Genomic DNA, 25,564 nt, shown 5'->3' on the forward strand with positions numbered 1-25,564 from the left:
CATCCCTTCAACTTTCTTCAGGCAAAAAGAGGAAAAACCAGTCACCTTCTTGCTTTATCCCAGGACAAGCAGGCAGCATATTCTTAACGCATGGGTAACGTCACCAACGGAGCCCCGGTGCGGACCTTTTTAACTAGAAAGTTCTAGTTGGCCGCACCGCGCATGCGCGAGTGCCTTCCCGCCCGACGGAGGAGAGCGTGGTCCCCAGTTTCTTCGTTTCCGCGGAGCGAAGAAGACGCAAGTGTTTTCAATGGCCGTTGAAAAACTAATTATTGCCTTCCTGCTCGCGTATTTTCTAAATTTTTTCCTTTTTTCTTATCGGATTTCCTTTATTTTGTTTTCAAAAAAAAAAAACTTGTCGAGTTTTCTTTATTTTTTCAGGCCGGCCCCGGCGGGGCCTGTTGCCACCATACAGGCCTCCGGATTCGATTTTTGCAGAGGCCGTGTTTCCCTTCATGCCCCCTCAACCGGGTTTTAAGAAGTGCCAGCGGTGTGCACGCCCGATCTCCCTCACCGACCCACACAATTGGTGCCTCCAGTGCTTGGGTCCAGAGCATCGGGCTGACACCTGGACGACCCCTGGACGACCGCATTGCGGCCATACTCCAAACACAGTTACAGGAGCAGCTGCAACAACAGCTCCAACAACTGTTGCCGGCGTTGCTGGCACCGCACCTTCCGGTACGGGACCGGTCCGAACCCCACACCGTTCCATCGGTATCGACCCCCTCGGTACCGCTTAATACTTCCATGCCGGTGCTCTTGGCAGAAACACCTACAGTACATACCCGTGATGCTGCCACCCCTGTCCGGTCCCAGGAACGACATCGGTCTTCCTCACCCGGTACCGCCTCGGTGTGCTCAGGCAAATCTCTCTCAAAGACCCGCCATGCCGAGCCCTCCACACCGATGTCCAAACGTACACACCCCGACGTTAGGAACCCAGACTTGTGGGAAAACTCCCCTCACGGTACCGAGGAGGACGCTTCATCAACCGATGAAGAACCCTCCATGACCGATACCGTCTCAAAACCAGAGCAATCCTCTTTCTCCAAATTTCTTAGGGAGATGTCAGCAGCTCTTTCCATTCCCTTGGAGTCCGACTCTAAAAAGTCTCAAGCTTTTCTCGATGCCCTAGACTTTGAGCAACCTCCCAAAGAATTCCTGAAGTTGCCCGTCCACGACATCTTGCGGGAAACTTTCTATAAAAACTGGGAAGCTCCCCTCACGGTTCCTGGAGCCCCTCGTAAGTTAGACAGCTTGTATCGGGTTATTCCAATCCCAGGTTTTGACAAGTCTCAATTGCCCCACGAGTCCCTCCTGGTGGAATCCACTTTGAAAAAATCTCAGGGTTCCAGTGTTTATGCCTCCACCCCTCCTGGCAGAGAGGGTAAAACCATGGATAAATTTGGTAAGCGCCTTTTCCAAAATGCCATTTTAGCAAATAGAGCCAACAACTACACCTTCCACTTCTCCTTCTACATGAAGCATCTGGTGCAACAGCTCTCCTCCTTACAGAAATATCTTCCTGAACGTAAGGTCCCTCTTTTCCAACAGCATATTTCCAGCCTCCTCCAACTTAGGAAATTCATGGTTCGCTCCATCTACGACTCATTTGAGCTGACCTCTCGCGCTTCTGCCATGGCGGTGGCTATGCGCCGTTTGGCATGGCTGAGAGTCTCTGACCTAGACATTAACCACCAGGACCGCCTGGCAAACGCACCTTGTCTGGGTGATGAACTCTTCGGAGAGTCCCTGGACTCCACAACCTAGAAACTCTCCGCACATGAGACCAGGTGGGACACTCTGATCAAACCTAAAAAGAAGACTCCACGTGCTCGCACCTACAGACAACAGTCTTCCTACCAGCGCAGGTTCTCGGCCAGACCTCTCAACCCGCCTCAACAGCAGCCGCGCCGACCTCGGCAACAACATCAAACTCAGGCTCGCTCTCAATCTCACCAACCTGCCAAGCCTCTACCTCCGTCAAAACCATCTCAGCCCTTTTGACTCTTTTCTCCAGGGCATAGCCAGTCTCCCAACCTCATTGCCTCTTCCTCAACCGATCGGAGGTCGCCTCCAACTTTTCCTCAGCCGTTGGGAGGTCATCACATCAGACCAATGGGTCCTCAACATCATTCGTCACTGCTACTCTCTCAACTTCCAGACTCTTCCACCAGACAATCCTCCCGTAGAGTCTGCTTCTCACTCCTCCCAAACCCCCCTCTTCCTAAGGGAGGTTCAATCCCTCCTTCTTCTCAATGCCATCGAAGAGGTACCTCCGGACCAAAGGGGTCAGGGATTCTACTCCCGCTACTTCCTGGTTCCCAATAAGACAGGAGACCTCCGTCCCATCCTCGATCTCAGGGACCTCAACAAGTGTTTGGTCAAAGAGAAGTTCAGAATGCTCTCCCTGGCCACGCTTTACCCTCTTCTCTCTCAACACGACTGGCTATGTTCCCTGGATCTCAAAGAGGCCTACACTCACATCCCCATCAATCTGAATTCACGACGCTACCTCCGCTTTCAGGTTCAGCACCGCCTCTATCAGTACAAGGTACTACCCTTTGGCCTCGCATCATCGCCCAGGGTGTTCACCAAGTGCCTTATTGTGGTGGCGACCTTCCTCAGGTCTCACAACCTCCAGGTGTTCCCCTACTTGGACGATTGGTTGGTGAAAGCAACTACGTCTCCACTTGTGCTGCAAGCCACTCATCACACCATCTCTTTCCTCCATCTCTTGGGGTTCGAGATCAACTACCCCAAGTCGCATCTGCTTCCCACACAACGACTTCAGTTCATCGGAGCAGTTCTCGACACCACTCTGATGAGGGCGTTTCTCCCCTCCGACCGACACCGGACCCTGCTCCACCTCTGTCGTCAGGTGCTCCTTCATCAAACCATCCCAGCTCGACAGATGATGGTCCTCTTGGGCCACATGGCCTCGACGGTCCATGTACTTCCTCTGGCTCGACTCCACCTCAGGACACCTCAGTGGACTCTAGCCAACCAATGGTCTCAGACCACGGATCCTCTTTCTCATCCCATCTCTGTGACATCGTCTCTTCAGCAATCTCTTCAATGGTGGTTGAACTCCTCCAATCTTTCCAGAGGTCTACTCTTCCATCTACCCCCTCACTCCATGATCATAACCATGGATGCCTCCCCCTATGCGTGGGGAGCTCACCTGGGAGACCTACGCACCCAGGGACTCTGGACCCCTCAGGAGCGTCAACATCACATCAATTTCCTGGAACTCAGAGCCATGTTCTATGCTCTCAAGGCCTTCCAGCACCTTCTCTACCCTCAGGTTCTTCTCCTGCGCATAGACAATCAAGTCGCCATGTACTACATAAACAAGCAAGGCGGCACCGGTTCTCCCCTCCTCTGTCAGGAGGCCATCCGAATATGGACCTGGGCCATGGCCCACAGTCTCTTCCTCAAGGCTGTATATATCCAGGGCGAACAGAACTCCCTGGCCGACAATCTCAGACGCATCCTTCAACCTCACGAGTGGACTCTGGACCCTCCAACACTCCGCTCCATCTTTGCTCGCTGGGGCACTCCGCAGGTGGACCTCTTTGCAGCTCCTCACAACCATCAGCTGCCCCAGTTCTGTTCCAGACTCTTCTCTCCTCGTCGTCTGACCCCAGACGCATTCCTGCTCGACTGGACGGATCGGTTCCTCTATGCCTTTCCTCCTCTACCTCTGATGTTGCGGACGTTATCCAAACTCCGCAGGGACAGGGCCACCATGATTCTCATCGTTCCTCGGTGGCCTCGCCAACACTGGTTCTCCCTCCTGCTCCAGCTCAGCTTCAGGGAGCCCATTCCTCTTCCTGTGTTTCCTACTCTACTTACACAGCAGCATCAGTCTCTTCTACATCCCAATCTGTCTTCGCTCCACCTGACAGCTTGGTTTCTCTCGGGCTAACCTCTCCAGAGAATCTGTCCCAGCCCGTCCGTCACATTTTGGATGCCTCTAGGATACCGACCACCCTCCAATGTTACCATCAGAAGTGGACCAGGTTCTCCTCTTGGTGTCTTCTGCATCATCACGATCCCACCTCTTTGGCGGTGGAAACTATACTAGACTATTTGCTTTCCCTGTCCGACACTGGCCTCAAGTCTACCTCAATCAGAGTCCACCTTAGTGCCATCACTGCATTTCATGAGCCTATCCTCGGAAAACCTCTCACGGCTCACCCACTTATTTCCCGGTTCATGAGAGGCCTCTTCAATGTCAAATCACCTCTGAAGCCTCCTCCTGTCGTCTGGGACCTGAATGTGGTTTTATCAGCCTTCATGAAACCTCCTTTTGAGCCTCTTGCCACAACTTCGCTCAAACTTCTAACATGGAAGGTGCTTTTCCTCATTGCCATCACCTCTGCCAGGAGGGTTAGTGAGATGCATGCACTGGTCGCCGATCCACCATTCACTGTTTTTCACCATGACAAGGTGGTTCTGCGTACCCATCCTAAATTCCTTCCCAAGGTGGTCTCGGCTTTTCACCTCAACCAGTCCATTGTGTTGCCTGTCTTTTTCCCTAAACCCCATTCTCACCCTGGGGAACAGGCGTTGCACACCCTGGATTGTAAGTGTGCCTTTGCATACTACCTTGACCATACCAGGGCTCACCGCTCGTCCCCTCAGCTCTTTCTGACCTTCGATCCTAACCGTCTAGGTCGTCCTGTCTCTAAACGGACGCTTTCCAACTGGCTTGCTGCCTGTATTGCGTTCTGTTATGCTCGGGCCGGTCTCTCACTGGAAGGTGCTGTCACGGCCCACAGGGTCAGAGCTATGGCTGCTTCTGTGGCTTTCCTCTGTTCCACGCCCATCGAATAAATCTGCAAGGCTGCCACTTGGTCCTCAGTTCACACGTTCACTACTCACTACTGTCTGAATGCCTTCTCCAGACGGGATGGACACTTCGGCCAATCTGTGTTACAAAATTTATTTTCCTAATGGCCAACCATCCCTCCTCCCTCTCTGTTAGCTTAGAGGTCACCCATGCGTTAAGAATATGCTGCCTGCTTGTCCTGGGATAAAGCACAGTTACATACCGTAACAGGTGTTATCCAGGGACAGCAGGCAGATATTCTTACGTCCCACCCTCCTCCCCGGGTTGGCTTCTTAGCTGGCTTATCCTAACTGGGGACCACGCTCTCCTCCGTCGGGCGGGAAGGCACTCGCGCATGCGCGGTGCGGCCAACTAGAACTTTCTAGTTAAAAAGGTCCGTACCGGGGCTCCGTCGGTGACGTCACCCATGCGTTAAGAATATCTGCCTGCTGTCCCTGGATAACACCTGTTACGGTAAGTAACTGTGCTTTTTCTGCGATCCAAGGTGTGATTCTGAAGCCCTATGCTGCGTCTTTTCAGTATTCCAAAAAGGGGGCACAAATAATCTTCCCTCCAAAACATTTTAATTTGTGTGACAAACCTGTGGACAGCTTTGTCCCTGTAAGGGATAAAAGCAAAACATGGTCCCTGGTCAGAAGGGCTGACCAGGTTAAAAGTAAAGGTGTGGTTTTGGCTGACTACCCCTCAGACAGTGATGTAGGGCAGGAGAGACAGGAACATAGGTACATCCAGCAGAGAGCGCCATCTCAGGACAGGTACTCTAGAAAGCCTGATAGGACTCTTATTGAGAAGTGGAGTCCCAGTGCTGGAAGGTATGCTCATTACCAGCCTAGGAGAAACCTGAATTATTTCCCTAGGGATTTCCTGCCTAACACAGCTGCTCCTAGGAGAGAGGGGTGGGGCTTTAACCAACATAAAAACAGAGTATGGGATCTCAGGAAGGAGAGCAGGGAGAGCCGGGACGGGGCTAGAGCTAACGAGCTCAGGCAGCGGCAGAAGCAGCAAGGCTTGGAGGCAGATGAGGGGAGAAGTCTCTCTCCTCCAGCCCGCAGCAGTGAGGATGTGGAGATGACCGAGGACTACCTCAGCTCCACCCCAGAGGCTGCTGAGCAGACAGAGGCTATGGACATCTCTGAGCCACTGCTGGAAGCTGGCTATTTCCCCACTGACATGGAGGTTAGTTGCTAAGGGGAAGGAAGCAAGGCTGTGCTTGTGTTGGCTCCCGTAACACAAGCCCAGCTGACAGTGATTAGGGAGAGAGAAGGAAAATCTCTCCGTTACACTGTGTGACGCCCCGGAGGGCATTGTTTGTTTAAGGAACTTTATCTGTAGGGGTGTAAAAGCTCCTTGTGAAAACCGAAGTAAAGTTCCCAGCTTACCTAATGTCATGCTATGTTCCATCGGCTAGGAAGCCCAGCTGATAGTAACGAGCTGTGAAGCCTGCTCTGCAAAACTTATCTGTGCCTCAGCTAGGTAAGCTGAAACGTTTGAGAAATTCATTGCTAGGTGTGGGAACTGTAATTATTCTGGCTGTGTTTGGAAAGTTTGAAAGTTTATTTTCCTGATATTTTTCATTTACCTTTACCCCTGGTGAAGAGGACTGTATTTAGACTGAAAAGTCCAGGGTATTGAACTGTATGTGGCATTTGTAGCAAGCCATTCTGACAACTGCAAGCTACTTTGTGTTTTATATTTTGCCATGTCATGCGGGTGGCTGAAGGTATTCAGACACCCGGGTTCAATAAAGTACAAGAACATTCTTTTGTAACAAGACTTACCTGTGTGGTCTTCTCTTTACAAGCTACTCTCAGTGTGGCCTGGCAGACTAGGCAGACGCCTAGGTCTGATAACCTGAAAAGTCTTCCTCTAACCTGAGGAGGCCACGCTGACAGGCCAGAACTCAACACACCTAATCCCTCTGCTGGTTAGAGCAAGGGATAAGTGTGTCACATTTGGAAGCTTCGTGGCCTCATCATCTCCCACATTAGTCAGGCATGTGACAACCCTGCTTAAACAAACACATGAAATCAGTGGCGTAGTGAGGGTGAGAGGCTTGCAGGGTGGTGGTGCCTCTCCCCCACCCTCATCTCCCCCACCCCAATGGTCTTTCCCTGATCCCCCCTGCCGCGCACTCAGCCCCCTTCCCTTGTACCTCTAGTTATTCACCATCACAAGCAACAAGAACTTCAACATGCTCCTCACGACCCTGTTGGCTATCCCTCTGATGTCACTTCCTATGCGCGGCACCTGGAAGTGACGTCAACAGGAGAGATGACGCGTTTGCGAGGAGTACGTTGAACTTGTTGCTCTTGGTGGTGAACAACTAGAGGTATGGGGGACGGGAAGGGGGGCATGCGCGTGGTGAGGGGAGGAATGGGAAGAGACGGGGGGGTGGAGAGGAGGAGGGGTGCCCGAAGCGGACAGCCCCGCCTGCCTGCCCCTCTTTACTAAGCCATTGCATGGAATAGGTCAACAATATTGATTCTAAACATGTCAAGGATATATTTTTTTTAAACTCACTTTATTTTTGATTGTCAATAATAATAATATTCTATACCGCCAACACCCAAAAAGTTCTAGGCGGTTCACAGAATAAGAGGACTGGACATTCCAGTGATGATACAAAGTACATAGAAAAGCACTACAATATTTCAATAGTGAAAAATACAATAAGAAACTATGACATAGTCATCAATCAAGTAACAAATTTTTTGAACAAATCAGTCTTAACCAATTTTCTAAAGGTGCAATAAGATGCAGATTGTTGAATCAGGTCATCTAACCATACTTGAACTTTATATGCTTGATAAGCCAAAGATCGATCAAAATATTTTTTAAAACATCAATTTTTGGGATTAGGAAAAGTAAATAAACCAGTACGCCGAGTAGGCCTAGTTGAATGGTACTATTCAAAATGAGAGAGGACATATAGTGGAGATAATCCAAATAACATCTTATAGCAAATACAAGCAAATTTGAAAAGTACTCTTGCTTCCATTGGCAACCAGTGCAGCTGACAGTAGTAAGGGCTGGCATGTTCCTGTTTTTTTAATCCAAAAATTAAATGGACCGCTGTATTTTGGATTAGCCTTAATCTTCCTAAAATGGTTTTATAAGCTCCCAAATAGATTATATTGCAATAGTCAAGAATAGATAAAATTAATGCTTGAACTAGTAATCTGAAATAAGTAGGGTCAAAGTATTTTTTGATGGAATGCAACTTCCATAATGCAAAGAAACATTTCTTTACAAGCATATCAGTATGCTCCCCCAGGTTTAAATGGCGGTCAAGTATGACTCCTAAAATTTTAAGAGACGAGGCTATTGGATATAATTGTCCTCTTAAACAGAGAGTTTTATCCATAATTTTATCGTTGGGACTAGCCAAAAAGAATCTGTTTTTTCCAGTGTTTAATTTCAATTTAAAATCAATGGTCCATTGTTCAATCTGATTTACGATAAAAGTAATCTGATTTTTTAATTTCAGTGGTAAAAGAAATGCCTGTTATTAGTATTGTGATGTCATCAGCATAAATGTAAAAGATTACATTTAAGCTTTGTAAAAGATTGGCCAAGAAAGCAACATAGATGAACAATAGCAAATTCCATAAATGAGACACCTGAGTAACACACTTAAGAGATTGTTTGCAGTTACTACATATATCAAGTGGGCAAGTTTGAAATTAACACATCTACAGGATTTGAAAAGCATTTCAGCCAACCGTTTGAGGGCTTCAATGAGGGACTTTGGGGGCCACATGCAGCCATGGGGGTCACAGGTTGGTAGAACGCTTTTCCATGCCAAAAATTCATGGGGACATATATAGAATTATCCTGTTAATGTTAAAAGGAATGCACCGGTTTATAGAATTTGGGGGATGGCATCTTTGTTAAACAAGTATTGCAAGGGCAAAATTCTCCAAATGGCATCCGGAAGTTAGGCGGCAGTAGGCATCCTACTGCTGTCTAATGATCCAATTGGGACGCACATTAAAAAAAATAATACAGATGCCATTCTTAGGAGCCTGTCTTGCGTCTACAGAAGTGCATGGGGATGCCTATAGATGCCTAAGGCCAGCATGGGCATGGTGTACACAGGAAGTGGTCTTAGGCAGCCATAGGTGTCCCTATGCGCCTCCATAGGCAAGAGACCAATGTAAGCCTTTAAAATGCTGGCCTACATTTAAGGCACCTATGTTAAAAAAAGACGCAATTCTTGACATGGTGATTGACTTATGATAGGCACCACTTCCAGAAGTTGATATTCTGCATATTTCTAGTTTGTAAGTTTCCAATATAAGAGAGAGAGAGAGAAACAGTAAATAGTTGGCCTCTTATATTTTTCCTTTATTCCTTTGTCTTTTTTAGTATTTTGTCTTCGATTTCCATGTGCCTCCAGATGTGATGTTTGATAAAATAATCAAGCTGTCGGTATGTATGCAAGGTGTACATTTTCATATCCTGTTGTTTCTGTGAATTTTAATTTTATTTGAGATTTTTGCTACTTCCTTGTTACAGCAGTAATATCATTTAGGATGTGCACTCTTTCCCAACAGTGAATATATGTGCACACTGGTTCATGCATGGATGTACTTTCAGGAAATAGTGTGGAAGCTTGTGAAAAATATGCACTAATAATGACAAACAAAAAAACAAAATGCCACCTGCCAGGGTATTGCTGTACTGGTTATACATAGAATTGCCAGATAAATGGGAAAACCCAGATATGTCCTCTTTTAAAAGGACTGTCTAGGTGCCTGGAGGGATTTCCAAAACACAGCAGTTTATCCGGGTTTGGAAGTCCCCGACCTCAAGGTCAGGCTGAAGTGGTTATCTGGTTACTCTGGATACCTTTTTGGCACTTATACCTGTTTTATACGTCTAACTCACACTTATACGTCTAACTCACAACGTTTAAGTTTCAGCCAGGATGTCTTTGATTATCCCTCCAGGATGACTAAGTCTAGGTCGTCCCCATTCTGCTCCCATCCCACCCACACCTCTCCTCTAGATATGCCCATTTTAGCTCTGGGCGCAAAGTGGGATTTAGAGGCCTAAAAAGTCCCGTGACACGACCAGAAAATCGGTTTGATTTTCGGCACTCGGAGGACCCATCTTTTAGGTCGTCCAAGTGCCTACTTGGGCGGGTTTTTAGACATGTTTACGTTTTGATTATGAACCCCATAAGCACTCAGTATGTGTACTTATACATCATGAGCAGAGGCATAGGTGGGGGTTCAAGGGGAGTGGACGCTCTCTCAAAGAGATTTAAAATGAAATAGCACCTATGCACATTGGCCCTTCAGCCTTGCACCAGAGCCTGTTTTGCAAAAGTTCTGCTTTCCCGGACATCAAAGCTTAATTACACTTCTGAGCTTCAGTAGGCGTATATGTATACACACAGATTAGATGTATATTTCAGTGGCACACTCTGCTGAAAATATGCCTAGTCTAGGTATATTCCTTGGACATCACTGAACGTCCCATTTGAAAATGGACCCAAGTTGTATAAAGAACTGAGGAGAGATGCAGGCTTGCTTCAGCACAGAAACTGCTAGGCACATGCACAGACAGGCTTTTGTCTTTTCCAGAAAGCTCTGGTTTCAAGGTCTCTTTTAGTACTGATGGTCAGTCATATGGATGATGAATTATTCTGTTCAGAGAATATCTATTACAGATATTCAATTGTATTACTGCATGAAGTTCTCCACTAGGATTTGCTCCAAGTAACTGGGTCTTCTTTTTAAGGTAATTCATTCAAAGAACCTTTTGCGCAGTGGTACACTGGTGGGCTCCTTTAAGCTAGATGTGGGCACAGTTTATACCCAGCCTGGTAAGTGACAGCTTACATTCAGATATGCTTTTCTATTCACCTATTTATTTCGGAGCCAACTGATGTTATTTTCCCAGTTGCAAATTAATAATGCAGCATTTTGATGATATTCTTCTGGCATGGAAAATCAAATTGACTAGTTCAGCTTTTGCTAATGAATATCCCCCACATCTGGGGCCAATGTGTCACAGGAAAAAACACGTGATTCAGGCCTTTTTGCTTTACTTATGATAAGAACATAAGAATATAAGCAGTGCCTCTGCTGGGTCAGACCAGAGGTCCATCATGCCCAGCAGTCCGCTCACATGGCAGCCCATCAGGTCCAGGACCTGTATAGTGATCTTCTATCCCCTTTTCCTTCAGGAAATCGTCCAATCCCTTCTTGAACTCCAATACCGTACTCTGTCCTATCACGCCCTCTGAAGCACATTCCAGGTGTCCACCACCCTTTGGGTGAAGAAGAACTTCCTAGCACTGTTTCTGAATCTGTCCCCTCTTAATTTTTCCGAAAGACCTCTCGTTCCTGTAGTTTACTCCTCAGTAAATAAGGATGTTCCAATAGAGTTGTCAATTCAAGTTTCAAAAATAGCACACTTTCACATTACTTAATACTATTGTAACTGTTCGCTGTGCCTCATCTTAGAGCTGTAGTGATGGTGAGAGTTATAAATTTTAAAATAATTTGTTAAATACATAGTGCTCAGTAACTCAAAGACCTGTGAAATTTAAAAATAAACAAAAAGCCTTAGGGAAGTGGCCCTGGTCAGTCAGTTGTGTATCGAAGTCTGCAAAAAGTAGGATTCACTTTCTTTAAGCAAACTATGAAGCCTTCAATCACTTGCAGGGCATAGAAGTTGGCTCTGTAGGTACCTGAGAACCCCCAGTAATGAACAAACTCCTTGATGTGTCCACGGAGAAGTAAATTTCCATTGGGTTTAACACCCCCCATATGTTTGAAAAATTGGCTTCTATGCTTGCAGGTGGCAGTTAAAGAATATTGGGTATGGTCACAGGGCTACTATAAAAACATAAGAATTGCCGCTGCTGGGTCAGATCAGTGGTCCATCCTGCCTAGTAGTCTGCTCACACGGTGGCCCTCAGGTCAAAGACCAGTGCTCTAAATGAGTCCTGCCTCACCTGCGTACATTCCAGTTTAGCTAAAAGACAGATCATTTCCAGTATCATGATAGTAAGACTGATAATCTAGTTTACCTGAAAAACTGGTGTGTTCCAAAAAACAAAACTGTATACATCACTATTTCCAGCTGATAACAGTAACACAGGAATAAAATTTGTTTTAACAAAGTAATATCTTTTTGTATTATTTGTTTGTATTTTTGAAACCCACTTAAGCTTTTCTGAAAAAGAATGTAAACTTTAACATATACTGTGTTTCAAAACTATACAAGGCTTGTTTTTGTGCATAACTGAAAGCTTGGCCAAGTTCAATAAAATGTGGAATATATTATCCTGAATAAATTTGTAGTAAGCCTACACTCATACCGGCTACCTCACCTAAATGATGTCGCATCGTTACTTGGTTCATCAACTGTCGTGATGTTTTCTTCAATGCAATCTGATCGGGCACTGCTGCTATTTGATTTGCAATCAGTTGGGCCTGTGTCTCTGCAATTTCTCACACATATTCTACACTTACCCTCTTCCACCTCTTTTCTGAATACTCTTTCACCTGTCTCCAGATTCAGAACTTTAAATAAGAAACAGATCCTCCTGATTGGAAACCATGGTAACTGTTCATGTTTACAGCAAAATGGTGCCTGCACATATCATGGCGATCATCACTATTTGGTGATGATGCCATTTAGTTGACATGACCAGCCTGAATGTAAGCTTATTGCAAATTTATTTGGGATGATATATACCAAACTTTATTGAAATTAATTAAGTTTTGACTGTAATGCAGAAAAGAAACTTTGTACTTTTTTTTTTTGACACACATCCCCTCGTCTATGAAACTGCGCTGAATGGCCCACGCTGCTCCCAATGCTCATAGGAACTCTATGAGCATCGGGAGAGGTGCGGGCCATTCAGCGTGGCTCCCCGCGTTAGAAACTGCTAGTGCAGTTTTGAGGAAGAGGCCCACAGTGTATTTATTTATTTGCTAAACTAAACTAAACTAAACCTTAAGTTTGTATACCGCATCATCTCCATAACGATAGAGCTTGGCACGGTTTATAGGTAATTCAATAAATGAGGGAATGACATAATAAGAAATTAGAGGTTATGAAGAGGATAGTTAGCTTTACATTTTAAATAGATAACTTTATGTTTTGGAGAAAAGCCAGGTTTTCAGATGCTTTCGGAATAATTGGAATGAGCCTAGGTTCAGCAGCGGGGCAGGGAGGTTATTCCAAAGCTCAGTGAATTTGAAGAAAAGGGATTTCCCTAATTTACCTGCATACATGACGCCTTTTAATGAAGGGAAAGATAATTTGAGTATGTGGGCGGAACTGGTAGTGTCAGGTCTTGAAGAATTCCAGGATAGTGGGATTAGAGAAGGAAGAATGCCATGTAGGATCTTGAAAATTAGGCAGGTACATTTAAAGTGAATCCTAGAAATCACCGGAAGCCAGTGAAGTTTTGACAGAAGCGGGGAAACATGATCAAATTTGCTTTTTGCGAAGATCAACCCAGCCGCAATGTTCTGGATCTGCTGAATTCTTTGAAGATTTTTCTTGGTTAGACTTAGATAGATGGAATTAGATAGATGGCATTCATTAACCACCTTTATATGAAGAGATTCACCCAGGGTGGTGATAGAAAACTTTACAATTGTGTTAACAGCATAACAATCATAAAATGACCAAATATAAGCATAAATACAATCAGTGAGGTAAACATAGAAATGGCAAATTAACCCAGTAATAGCACTAATATGATGCAGTCAGAAATGCACACAAACTAATAGTAGAGTAGAAAAATCATATAATATGATATAATATAACATTTGTATACCGCATTAGCCTGCAGATCTATGCGGTTTAACAAAATGGAAAACTGCTACAAACACGGAATGAAATACAAAGTCAGTCTTTCAGAAATTTCCTAAATAAATAAGGACTCCTTTTACTAAGGTGCGTTAGCGGTTTTAGCACGCACTACAATGCCGCACGTGCTAAACGCTAACGCCTCCATAGAGCTTGCGTTAATATTTTTCATTTAGCGCAGGGTTTGCGCGCGCTAATCTTCAGCGTGCGCTAAAAATGCTAGTGCACCTTAGTATAAGGAGCCCTAAGTCTTTAACAGTTTACTAAAGTTTTGATATGATGCAGCTGTAGAAAATAACTGATGAAAGTTTGCATCCCAAATAGCTTCTTGAAATGACAGTAATTGGTTGCGATATCTTTTATAGCGGCTGCCTTTAGGCGATGGAAAATCAAAAAGTGTAGCTATTCTAGTGGAACGTCTGAGATGAGAGATAATAGGAATACGATAAATGTCATCAGGGTATAAATATTACATCATAATAGGCAGCCTAGAGGAACATTCATATAATACAGATATGATAAACAAGATGTCAGCAAAATACAAATACCCTAACGCTAGTTCTCAAATAACATGGATGTCAGTATAACACAATGTCATAAAGGCGGTTAATAAATACATAATATCATAATGTCAGTATGATACAATAAAACATTTTAATAGGCAGCCATGGAAGCAAGTATAGTCAAGACATTTAGACAAGTGAAGGGCCATTCTGTGTACATCCACTATACATGTATAGAATGCTGGTGCATGTGTGCATAAGCATAGACAGTCACACAAAAGTGCTAGCAGGAGGAGAGTGTGGTGTAGTGGTTAGAGTTTCAGCTTCAGCACTCTGAGGTTGGGGGTTCAAACCCTGTGCTGCTCCTTGTCACCCTTGGGCAAGTAACTTAATCCTCCACTGCCCCAGATAGATTGTGAGCCAACTGGAACAGATAGGGAAAATGCTTAAAGTACCTGTATATAAACCACTTTTAGTGTGGGTGTTTTTGCAAAACTACAAAAAGGCAGTATACAAGTCTCAATCCCTTTGCATAAATGCAAGGGGACATACAATATACATGGGCAGAGGATATTGTACATTATGTGCATCCCTGCTGCATTCATATATTTATTTTATCTTATTTATTTCATATATCCCACTTTATCTATCTGGAGCAGGTTACAAATATCTAGGGCTTCAAAATTTTTAATCGCAATTAATCACACGATTAAAAATTTTGATCTCAATTAGTCACATAATCAAAGGCATTTTATTTAGTTCATTCATTTGCTATTTTTTAAATTCCTCACTGCAACCCCTTGTGACTCTGGGCATGTCAATTAACTCTTCATTGTCCAAGGTACAAAATACTTAAGTGAAACAAAGAAAACCAACAGGACCTACAGTAAAAAATGCAAAACCAAACCAAAACAGAACTGCAGGACAATGTACAGGATGCAGGAATTTACTATACAAAGAATTTCAAAAACATATGCAGCACAACATTAATAAACATATCCAAAAAGCTGGTCCTGATGGACCGGACCCAACATGGTCTGTGTTTTGGAGAAACACTCCTTCCTCAGGGGTCACTGCTGATGGCACATAGTGTATCAAAGAACCAGATTGGATGAAATAAACACAAGAAAAAAACAGGCTGAGGATATCCTGTCTAAATCGCTGTACTATGAGCCACAAAGTGCAGCGATTTAGACAGGATATCCTAAGCCTGTTTTTTTCTTGTGCATTGTGGATTTATTGGGGCTCCTGAAGAAAGGCTATTTGCCGAAACATGGCCCTTTATAGTTTAGATTCCATGTACTTTCTTTTCATTTGGAGTTTTTATTTCAAATATTAATAAATTACCTTGAGCCATTCCAGATTCTGGCCATTTTTCTCCCACCAAGTTGTATTTAGCTTTAAGTTAAGAGCCTTCTGCTGCACCCTGAGCGCCATTCCTGGAATGGCATTTTGGTGCCAAGATTCTGTTGTCAGCATCATTGCACCTGTATTTAGGCACACCAACCTACACCAGGTCTAAGACAGCCATGCAGTGCATGCATCTTATAATAGTCTATAAGCTACATTCATAAATAGGAGGCACGCCTGTGTCCCACCTATACTTTACATATGTGTACACCACCTTGCAGTTACTCACCACTGAGTGGAGTGGAGTGGAGTGGGTAGATGTGAACCTCTTGTTTACTCTTTCCAAAAATACTAGGACTAGGGGGCATGCAATGATGCTACTACATAGTAGATTTAAAATAAACTGAAGAAAATATTTCTTCACTCAGCATGTAATTAAACTCTGGAATTCGTTGTTGCAGAATGTGTTGAAACAGTTAGCTCAGCAGGGAGTGGGTCATTGGTATGGGCAGACTCGATGGGCTATGGCCCTTTTCTGCCGTCAATTTCTATGTTTCTATGGTTTAAATAAAAAATTTGGATAATTTTCTAAAACAAAAGTCCATAAGCCATTATTAATGGACTTGGGAAAATCCACTGCCTATTCCTAGGATGTACAACATAAAATCTGAATTTTTTTCCTTGGGATCTTGCCAGGTACTTGTGACCTGGGTTGGCTACTGTTGGAAACAGAATACTGGAATGATGGATCTTTGGTCTGTCCCAGTATAGCAACTCTTATGTTCTTATAGAATAGTGCATAGTGAATTGCACATGTATGTGCCAGTTAAGGCATGCAGGATGAGTATAATGCATGCATACAGCTACAGAATTGCCCTGATAATGTCAATTTAGACAGACAACTGTATAGTATACCTTTGAAAAGATGGCCAAAAAGATTGATTTCTTCTTTTTCCTCAGAGCATCAGTTCTACCACAAGTGGGCCATTCTTTCAGACCCTGAAGACATCACTGCAGGGTTGAAAGGTTATCTGAAGAGTGACATCGCTGTTGTCGGAAAAGGGGACAATATTAAGACCCCTCACAAAGCCAATGAGACAGATGAGGATGACATAGAAGGGTAAGAAGTTTGAAATCTAGAAGATTCTTCATTATCAGCCTACTTCCTTTACAGGCAGTCCCCGGGTTAAGAACGAGTTACGTTTTTAAAGCTGTTCTTAAGTCGGATTTCTATGTAACTCAGAACTTGTAGATTTTAAGATTTTTGCTGCTTACCTCTGCTTCCAACTGACAAAAGGACCAAGTGTTCCCTCTAAGGTACAGCATGTACACCCCTGCACTGTTCTTAATGTGGCCATGCATCATTCTTGAATCTGTTACAGGAGGAGTCTATGCCACTGGAAATACTGCTCAGTGAAATCAAATGAAGCCGCACCGGCGTTCTTAAGTATGAGTCATAGTTAAGCCGGGCGTCTGTAACTTGGGAACTGCCTGTATTTATTTTTCCCAATAAAAACTGTATAATTTTTGACAGAGGGTTCACACTGGGTTTTCGTCACATAAACTGTGAGCCCTATCTAGGCCTTTTAATATGTAATAGGTGTCACATATCTAATATACTAGCATTTGTTTCACATTGTGGCGTGGTATTGCTGGGTTTGATATTACCTGGTAAATCCCTTTGAAAATTCTCTTTTGAAGTTGTAACAGGACATCTATGTGAGAAGTTCAAAAAGGCCCCTATTTCATAAAGACAACATAGACACCTACTACTACTATTTATTATTTTTAATGCTCTGAAAGGCATACACAGCACTGTACATTTTAACATACAATAGACGGTCCCTGCTCAGAAGAGCTTACAATCTAATTGAGACAGGACATTTCGGGGTTAGGGAAATTATGGTAGAGAAAATGATACAGTGGGTATAGCTATCTGTGCCTTTATAGAATGGACATCTAGATGTAGTCCCAATAAAGCACAAATGCCAAAGCATAGATCTACACCTGCACGGTAAAAGGCATTAAATATGTGTATATTTTATACCAGATATCTCCAAACAAAAAACAGTCCAATATGTGACAAAATTAAAAAGTTATGTTATTTTATCATTAGGACCTCAGTGGTGGAACCCAGGATCATTAGTATCACTTAGAATATATACAGTACACTATACCATCTTCATCGGTCTCTAAACTGTTTAATCTCAATATTATAGTTCACTCACAAGAAAGTTTAAATGTTTATTCTTCTCTTTAACTGTAGTTTTCTTTTAATATAACATCATATAAATATAGAAGTTATCCTGAAAAACCTAGCTTATTTTGTGTCGGCGGGGTCTTTTTCCGACATGTTTCACCCTCAGACTTTTTCAAGGCAACGTCCCCTTTCCTAAACCATCCTGAAAAGCTAATATGAAGGAAGCTGACACATACAGAATGGTAAGCTATTCAAATTTTGGGACCCTGATATTCAAAGATAAACTCATAACTTTTTCCATTGAACTTGTTGAACAGAAGGAAAGGTCAGTTTACAGCGTTGCATTGTTCTTGAATTATGAAAAGTGAATGTAACCTTAATATCAGATACTAGTCCAGTAGAATTTTCTCAATACATAGCCTTATAGACCAGTATTCTTCAACCACCGGTCTGTGGACCGGTGCCAGTCCGCAGAAATATGCTGCCGGTCCACATGGCCGGCATGTGCATCTGCTGTCTGTATTTTTTACTGTTAAGGAAGAAATGCATTTGTTTCTTTTTCTCTGGGGTTGTACTGCATGTAGAGTCTTGCATCTTAGAGTTTTGTTTGTATATATTAGTACTTTTAGTTTTTGGTCCCATATTTGCAAAGAAGTTATCTGTTTTCTGGTAGGAATGAATGTTGAGAAACATACAGTGTGCTTTGTGATCAAATAATTTTTTTATTGATGCAGAAAACAAATATAACTACCAATGGCAAATTTAGGAATATAGCTTTGTGTAGTTTAATTTTGTGGTTAACTATTATGTGTTAATAAGATTATGTTGTGATGTGTGTGTGTATATATATATATATATATATATATATGAAAAATAAATGGAAAAAATTGTGTTATAATTAGTACTGTTATGGGGGCGGGGTCTGGGGTGGAGATGGGCGGGATCTGGCCCACAACTTGGCCAGGTGTTTTTCAACCGCCGGTCGGTGGACTGGTGCCGGTCCACAAAATAGTTCTTTTATTTCCACCGGTCCATAGGTGTAAAAAGGTTGAAAAACACTGTTATAGACCATACAAGCAATCTTAAACTGAATTATTTTTTCCATTGGCAGCCGGTGTAATTCTCCCAGTGGAGGACTGGCCTTCTTGAAATGACTTACTCAAAAAATTAATCTGGCCACTGTATTCTGAAGTAGTTGTAGTCTCTTATATTCCTTCTCAGCAATACCATAATATAAGGAGTTACAAAAATCTAAATATGAGGTAAAACATTACATTATATCAGTGATTTCTATTCCACCATTACCTTGTGGTTCAAGGCGGATTACATAAGAATTATTATGATATTAAGAAGAGTTTTAGGAATAGTCTGAACATTTTCTAATTTGCTAAGGAGTAAATAGTGTTTCAGGCGAAGTTTGGGACATGTCTGGTTGTGTTATATTGGTTTTATGTATTTTTTGAAGAGTAGGGTTTTTGTTTCTTTTTTGAAGGTTTTGTAGTCTGTGGTCGAGATCAGCAGGTTGGTGATTTGTCTGTCCAGTTTCGCTGCTCTTGTTGCTAGTAGGTTGCCATATATTTTTCTTCGTTTGACATTTTTGGTTGGCGGGTGTGTGAATAGTGTGTGGGTTCTCCTGTGTCTGGTCGAGGTGGATTGAATTAGTTGATTGTTCCAGTTGGTTGTTCCAGCTATCCTAAACCTAGCCTGGTTCACAAAAAGTCTTATTGCTCTTAATTGTCTGTGTCTGAAAAAGAGTTTTTTGACCAAGGAGTGAATTTGGTCCTCAAACCCAGAATAATGTCTAATACTTTTGATGTTTTCGCAATCTTGACCTTCTCTCTTGTGGCCAATACCAGTTCTGTGTGTGGTAATGAATTATAATCACCAAACCAAAGCACTTTAGTCTTCAGTTTGTTAAGTTTAAGGAAGTTCTTCTGTGTTCACATGCTCAGTTCTTCAATAATCTCTGTTAGTACTATAATGTATCATCAAAGGATTCTTTGAACAGAGGAGGAAGATATTGTCTGCATAGGAAAATTTGTGGACTAGAGCAGAGGAAAATCTCTTACTCAGGGCTCTTAAATACACCACGGTTTTTCGATTCGATATTCCTGCCCAATTAGGTGGTGTTTTTTTGGGTTTTTTTTCAAACATCCTGGTGGGTTTATTTTATAGTTTTTTCACGCCCCTTTGGCTTCTCCTAACCACACTGGCGCTGTGGTGTAAATAAAATAAAGAAACAAAAAGGACTTTTCCTCTCTCTGTTAAATCCTAGCTCACGTTGCAGTCTAACACCAGTTCTGGCAGGATACACGTTTCAAATCTGACATATTGTAATCACAAAGCAGAAAATAAAATTAGTTTTTCTACCTTTTGTTGTCTGGTTATTTTTCAAATCTTGTTGGTCCAAGGCTCTGGTTGTCTTCTGACAACTTGCTTGCCAGGATCTCCTTCTTTCTTCTTTCTGCATGCTAACCATCCATCTGCCATCTCTGTCCTCCCCTTCCATTTCCTTTCCCTCCCCAGGAGGTCTGGCATCTTTCCTTTTTTTCATCTCCCTCCACAGATCCACCTTTTCTTAACTACCCTTTCATCCAGCATCTCTCCATCCTTCCCCACCATCCCAGGGTTCACCATCTCTCCCTTTCTTTTCCCAACTACCCTCCTATTCAGTATTTCTATCCTCCCTCCACACCATCCCTTGTGTCCAACTTCTCTCCCTTTCTGTTCCTTCCCTCCCTAAATCCCATGGTCCATCATCTCTCTCCCTCTCCTCTATTTTCAGACCCATTATTTCTTCCCCCCCCCAAAGTCCGGCATATGCACATCTCTTTGAACCCCCCTTCTCTCTGTGTACTTCTACACCAGGGCCCCCCTTCCCTGAAGGCCTGTCCCCCCCTTAAAGGTCTGCATCCCACCCCTGAAGGCCTGTCCCCCCCCTTGAAGGCCTGCATCCCTCTGAAGGCCTGCCTGCCCATCCCCCTTGAAGGCATGTCCCCCCTGAAGGCCTGTCTCCACCCATGAAGGCTTGTCCCCCCCCTTGAAGGTCTTTCCCCCCTTGAAGGCCTGTATCCCCCCCCCAAAGGCCTGTCTCTCCCCTGAAGGCCTGCCTGCCCGCCCTACCCTGAAGGCCTTCTCACCCCACCCCCACCCCGGAGGACTGATGGCCCCACCCCCAACCCAAAATACTGCTCACCCCCCCCACCCCAAACGACTGCTCATCCCTCTGGCCTCCCCGCTCCATTTACCGTATAGAAGCAGCCTGCAGCAAGATCGCGATGCCAGCGACCTTTGCGCTGCTTCGGTGCTGTTTCCTCTGCCGCAGTCCCGCCCCTCCTCTGAAGTCTTATTATATTTGTTACAAGGTACTCTTTGGTTTATTACCTTCTTATTTGGTATTTTACCTGAAATTTTTCAAGTCAAAAAAATGCACCAGAAATTCTGGTATGTTCATCTTCCCTGCCCCAAAGGCCTGTTGCTATAAAACCTTTTTGGACAGGACATTAGAATATCAAGCAGGGAAGATGAATTCCTGGATGTGCCCTTTGATTGCCCAAGAGGACATTCGGAAAAGTTGAAAGGGGACAGATTCAAAACGAATGCTAGGAAGTTCTTCTTTACCCAACATGTGATGGACACCTGGAATGCACTTCCAGAGGACATAATAGGGCAGAGTATGGTAACGGGGTTTAAGAAAGGATTGGACAATTTCTTGCTGGAGAAGGGGGTAGAGGGGTATAAATAGAGGATTACTTCACAGGTCCAGGACTTGGGCCGCCGCGAGAGCGGACTGCTGGGCACGATGGACCTCAGGTCTGACCCAGCAGAGGCTTTGCTTATGTTCTTACATTTAGGGGTCCTCTTATCAAGCCGCGCTAGTGGGGTTAGCGCGTCAAATATTTCATCACACGCTAACCCCCACGGCCGGCTAAAAAACTAACGCCTGCTCAATTCAGGTGTTAGCAGCTAGCGTGGCAGGCGGTGTAACGCACGGTATTATGCGCATTAAACCCATACTGCAGCTTGATAAAAGGACCCTTAGGAAATTACTGAAAACTTACCTATTTGATAAACAAGAATGTTAATTTTTTTAACAGTATATTTACGATGGTGTATTTTATTTAGGAATACGCATTTTAATTGTACTATTTTAACTGATGTTGTATTTAAAAGTAGCAATGTTTTTTGAAACTGTATTTTTTCACCGAAATGTCTCAGTTTTCCTTGTTGTGAACCACCTAGAACTACTGGTAGGGCGATAAACAAGAAAATAAATTATTATTACTATTATGATTGTACTGTTGTAAGCCGCTTAGGTATAAGCAGGTAAGAAATCTTTTAAATAAATAAATATTTCTAGCATGCTTTGGAAAAAGCTCTGTATATGTCAGCTTTTGTTTCGCCTGCTATTTCTGTATGACAGCACTATAGTCATCTCAGTCCTGACCTAAATTACACATTTTGTTAGGTGGCATCGACTTGTGTTTGAGCCCTAGCGACTTGATGAACATCATCAAGTTTTTGTGGCAGAATACAGTTGTCGCCTCTAACACTGCCAATCTGCTGCCACCCAGTCTGACATCTCCACTGAAACTTGTTCGCCCTTGGAAGCCCTGCTGGTAGTGAAACTACCGACGGCATAGCTTTTGGCTTCTCAGATGCTCACAAGCCCCATTGGCACCTCAAGCCCATGCACCATGACTGGGGCTTATACATTAGCATTTCAGTATTAGGTCTCAATGAATTCCCTTTATTTCTTGCCAAAGTCCTCTGCACACTGCTAGAATCGTTAGGGGTGGGGAGTCTGAGCTATGATCAAGTATTACTGTGGTCTGCATCTGCATGTTTTGGTACCTTTATGGTAATATTGCAAGAAGTCTGGAAGGAAAATGTATGCTTGTTTCAGATGACATAAAATTACGGGGAGGGTTTGGGAAAAATTTAAAAAAAAAATCCTGAAGAATGATTAAAGGTTTAGAAAGTGTGCTTCTGTGCAAAAAATATAGAAAATCATGCATTTTGGATGCAAATTTCCTTTAGTCAAATTCTGTATATAGCGCCATAAGTTGCGTGCACAAATCAGTTCACACAACCCATTTGCACGTGCAACTTAATTTCTTAACAAGTCAATCTAATAATTGGCAATTAATTGTGCTAATAATTGGCAATTAATACCTCATAATTGATACTAATTGACACTAATGAGAAGTTACACGTACAATTCAGGTATTTAGGCCTGGGTTTTCTGGGCTTATATGGGTGCGCCTGCTAAGCACAATTCTGTATATAGGGATCGTGTACCGATCGGTTTGCGACCCCTTTACGATCAAATTTCCCTTTGGCCCCATTCACTAATCTCTCCAGCGATCCGCTTCGAATTCATGCATGCAAATTGGACAGCGACGCGATTCATCAACCAAAAATTTAAAACCGACGGGGCTTGGCCGATCAAGTGAAGAAGCGACCGCTGGGGACCAGTCGCAAACCTTATTTTCCCACTGTCCAGCCAGGAGGAGAGCGGTGCCTGTTGGCTCCCTGACAAATGAAGCAACTTTTAAGCAACTTTCATTCTCTCGCCACCCAGACTGATCTCTGCTGCCTTCCCTGCAGTGCGAGCCCACGGCTTTAAAGCAGGGCTGCACTGCAGGGAAAGCGCAGAGAGCAGGGCATGACCAGCTGAGTGCCGCCGCCGGGGATAACAGGGGCAGGAGAATCAGGGCCCAAAAACAACAGTAAAAAAAAAAAAAAACAACCCACGGACACAAAACGCATGCGCAGACCATCTGCAGGGAAAGATGATGGTCTATGCATGCGTGGGGATCGCACACCAGCGATTCAGACAGGCATATGGGGGTGTTCCTCCGATCGCCCCCATCTGCATATTTTAGTTTGAAGAATTCGTCGGACCTGCTCAGTTCGGACCCGGATCGTGCCCAATCAGGCAGGTTGGTGAATCCGGGCCATAGTGCCTACCTGTTATCCTGGTGGTCCAGCGGGGGTTTTGGGGGCAGGAATATAGCCCCTCACTCCTGCCCCCTCATGCCTGCCTTGCAAAATAGCTACCATGACCCGTCACTGCAACTCTTATGGGGAGTTTGTTCAGGGTGAAGGGAGCACAGGGAGTTTGTTTGGAGGGAAGGGGGAACTTAGGAAATTGCCTGAGAGGTTAGGAGGGGAATTAGAGAGGCAGGAGGAATTAAAAAAAAAAAAAAAAAATTACACAGGTGTCAGTCTAATATTCAATGCCGGCTTCCGCATAGCTAGGTGGCTTAATTTAAGACATAACCCCAGGCTCCCTTTAGTGCTGCCTCCAGGTCCACCCCTGATCTGCCCACTTTTTAGTTGAATGGTGTGGGATGATATTCAGCAGCACTTTCTGTTTAAGGGCTAGATTCAGAAAGCCAACCAATCAAGTCCTGACTATTTAGCGACCCCTTTGCGACCTGGACCCGATTCTCTAACCTGCCTCCCGATTCGATTCCGATCTGTGCATGCAAATGAGGAGCAGGACATCCAAAAGTAGGGAAGGCAGGGATTCACAAAAAAAAGTAAGGAACTCCAATTGGGCTGGCCGATCACAAAAGAAGCAACTGGTGAGGACCAGTCGCTCATGTCCTTGCCGACTGTTCTGCAGCCCTGACATCTACTTCCCGCCAAGTACAGTGGACACTGCTATCCGTGGGATGCCGCTTGCTCCCGTGTATAGGGAGTAATATCGCCGGGTGACGAGTGCGGCTGGAGACAGCAGCAATAGAAATAGAAGCCAGGAATGGGGGGGGCGGGGGGGACACACGTTTGGTTCCCGGTTCCGAAGAAATCCACTCTCTGCACAACATCCCTAGTTCTAGCCAGCAGATCTAGCCTAGAAAATGTTAGCAGCTGCTCAGTAGAGGGTTTTAACTCGCAGGTTTAAAGCAGTGCAGCCCCGCTTTAAACCAGCGGGTTAAAACTGGGCTCACACTGAAGTCGGGCGGCGAGGAGAGCACTGAAATCGGGGTGGCAGGAAGAGTTCAGTTTCAAAAGAAAAGTTGCTATGGTTATCAATATGGGATCAAGTTAACCTCTTTATGGAAAATCATGTGGCATTGTCATATGATACAGTTTTATTTGGAATGTGTATGAGAAATAAAAGCCAAATATCTGCAGTAAATAATAAGCTTTTGATGATCCTTACAGGAGTAGGGATACAACAAATAACATTGAATTGGAAAAATTATTCTAGACTAAATTACAGCTTCTGGTGGAACTCAGTGTGTCATCTGCACAAAATGGAACGTTTACTTGCAATACAAAATAGTCATTTTAACAGATTTAAAGATGTGTGGAGGCCAATAATAAATTATCATAATGATTAATGTTAATTTATTATTCTTTTTCCTTATATGATAATTGAAAGAATGGGGGGATGGGTGGGTTATGATAATTCAATATATATGTGCATAATTTAATTGATTAATATACATATGAATTATATTATTCATGTATAGATATGAGATGGGGGTGGGATATAAATCTTTTAGTTATATATTGTTATGGAATTATCAAGTGATAATATAGTATGTTGTGTTCATATTTTAATGTACACTTGATGTATATGTTAAAATGAATAAAGATTTGGAAAAAAAAGAAAAGTTGCTATGGAGGCAAGCACATGCGCAGACCACCTACAAGGAGAGAAGATGGTCTGCGCATGTGTCAGGATCGCTCTTCTGCGATCTGCGTGGTTGGTTGGGAGCGTGCCTCTGATCGGCCTAAATAGCATAAGGATGTGTTGTGAATAGGGAGCCCGGACACCGACCGGAATGGTAA

At 43.8% G+C, this 25,564-nt stretch overlaps 1 protein-coding gene across 2 annotated transcripts in view; it reads left to right on the top strand.

The window, feature by feature from the left end:
- The window catches only part of OTOF (otoferlin), a 432,592-nt gene that overhangs the window by 220,125 nt on the left and 186,903 nt on the right, over positions 1-25,564 (top strand). For both annotated transcript variants that reach the window (XM_033938296.1, XM_033938297.1), the window contains 3 exons: positions 9,230-9,292; positions 10,610-10,694; positions 16,516-16,675. In XM_033938296.1, coding sequence (XP_033794187.1) covers positions 9,230-9,292; positions 10,610-10,694; positions 16,516-16,675 — 308 coding nt within the window. The remainder of the gene's footprint in view (positions 1-9,229; positions 9,293-10,609; positions 10,695-16,515; positions 16,676-25,564) is intronic.

Source organism: Geotrypetes seraphini, chromosome 3 (assembly GCF_902459505.1).
Source record: "Geotrypetes seraphini chromosome 3, aGeoSer1.1, whole genome shotgun sequence".
Classification (NCBI taxonomy): domain Eukaryota; kingdom Metazoa; phylum Chordata; class Amphibia; order Gymnophiona; family Dermophiidae; genus Geotrypetes; species Geotrypetes seraphini.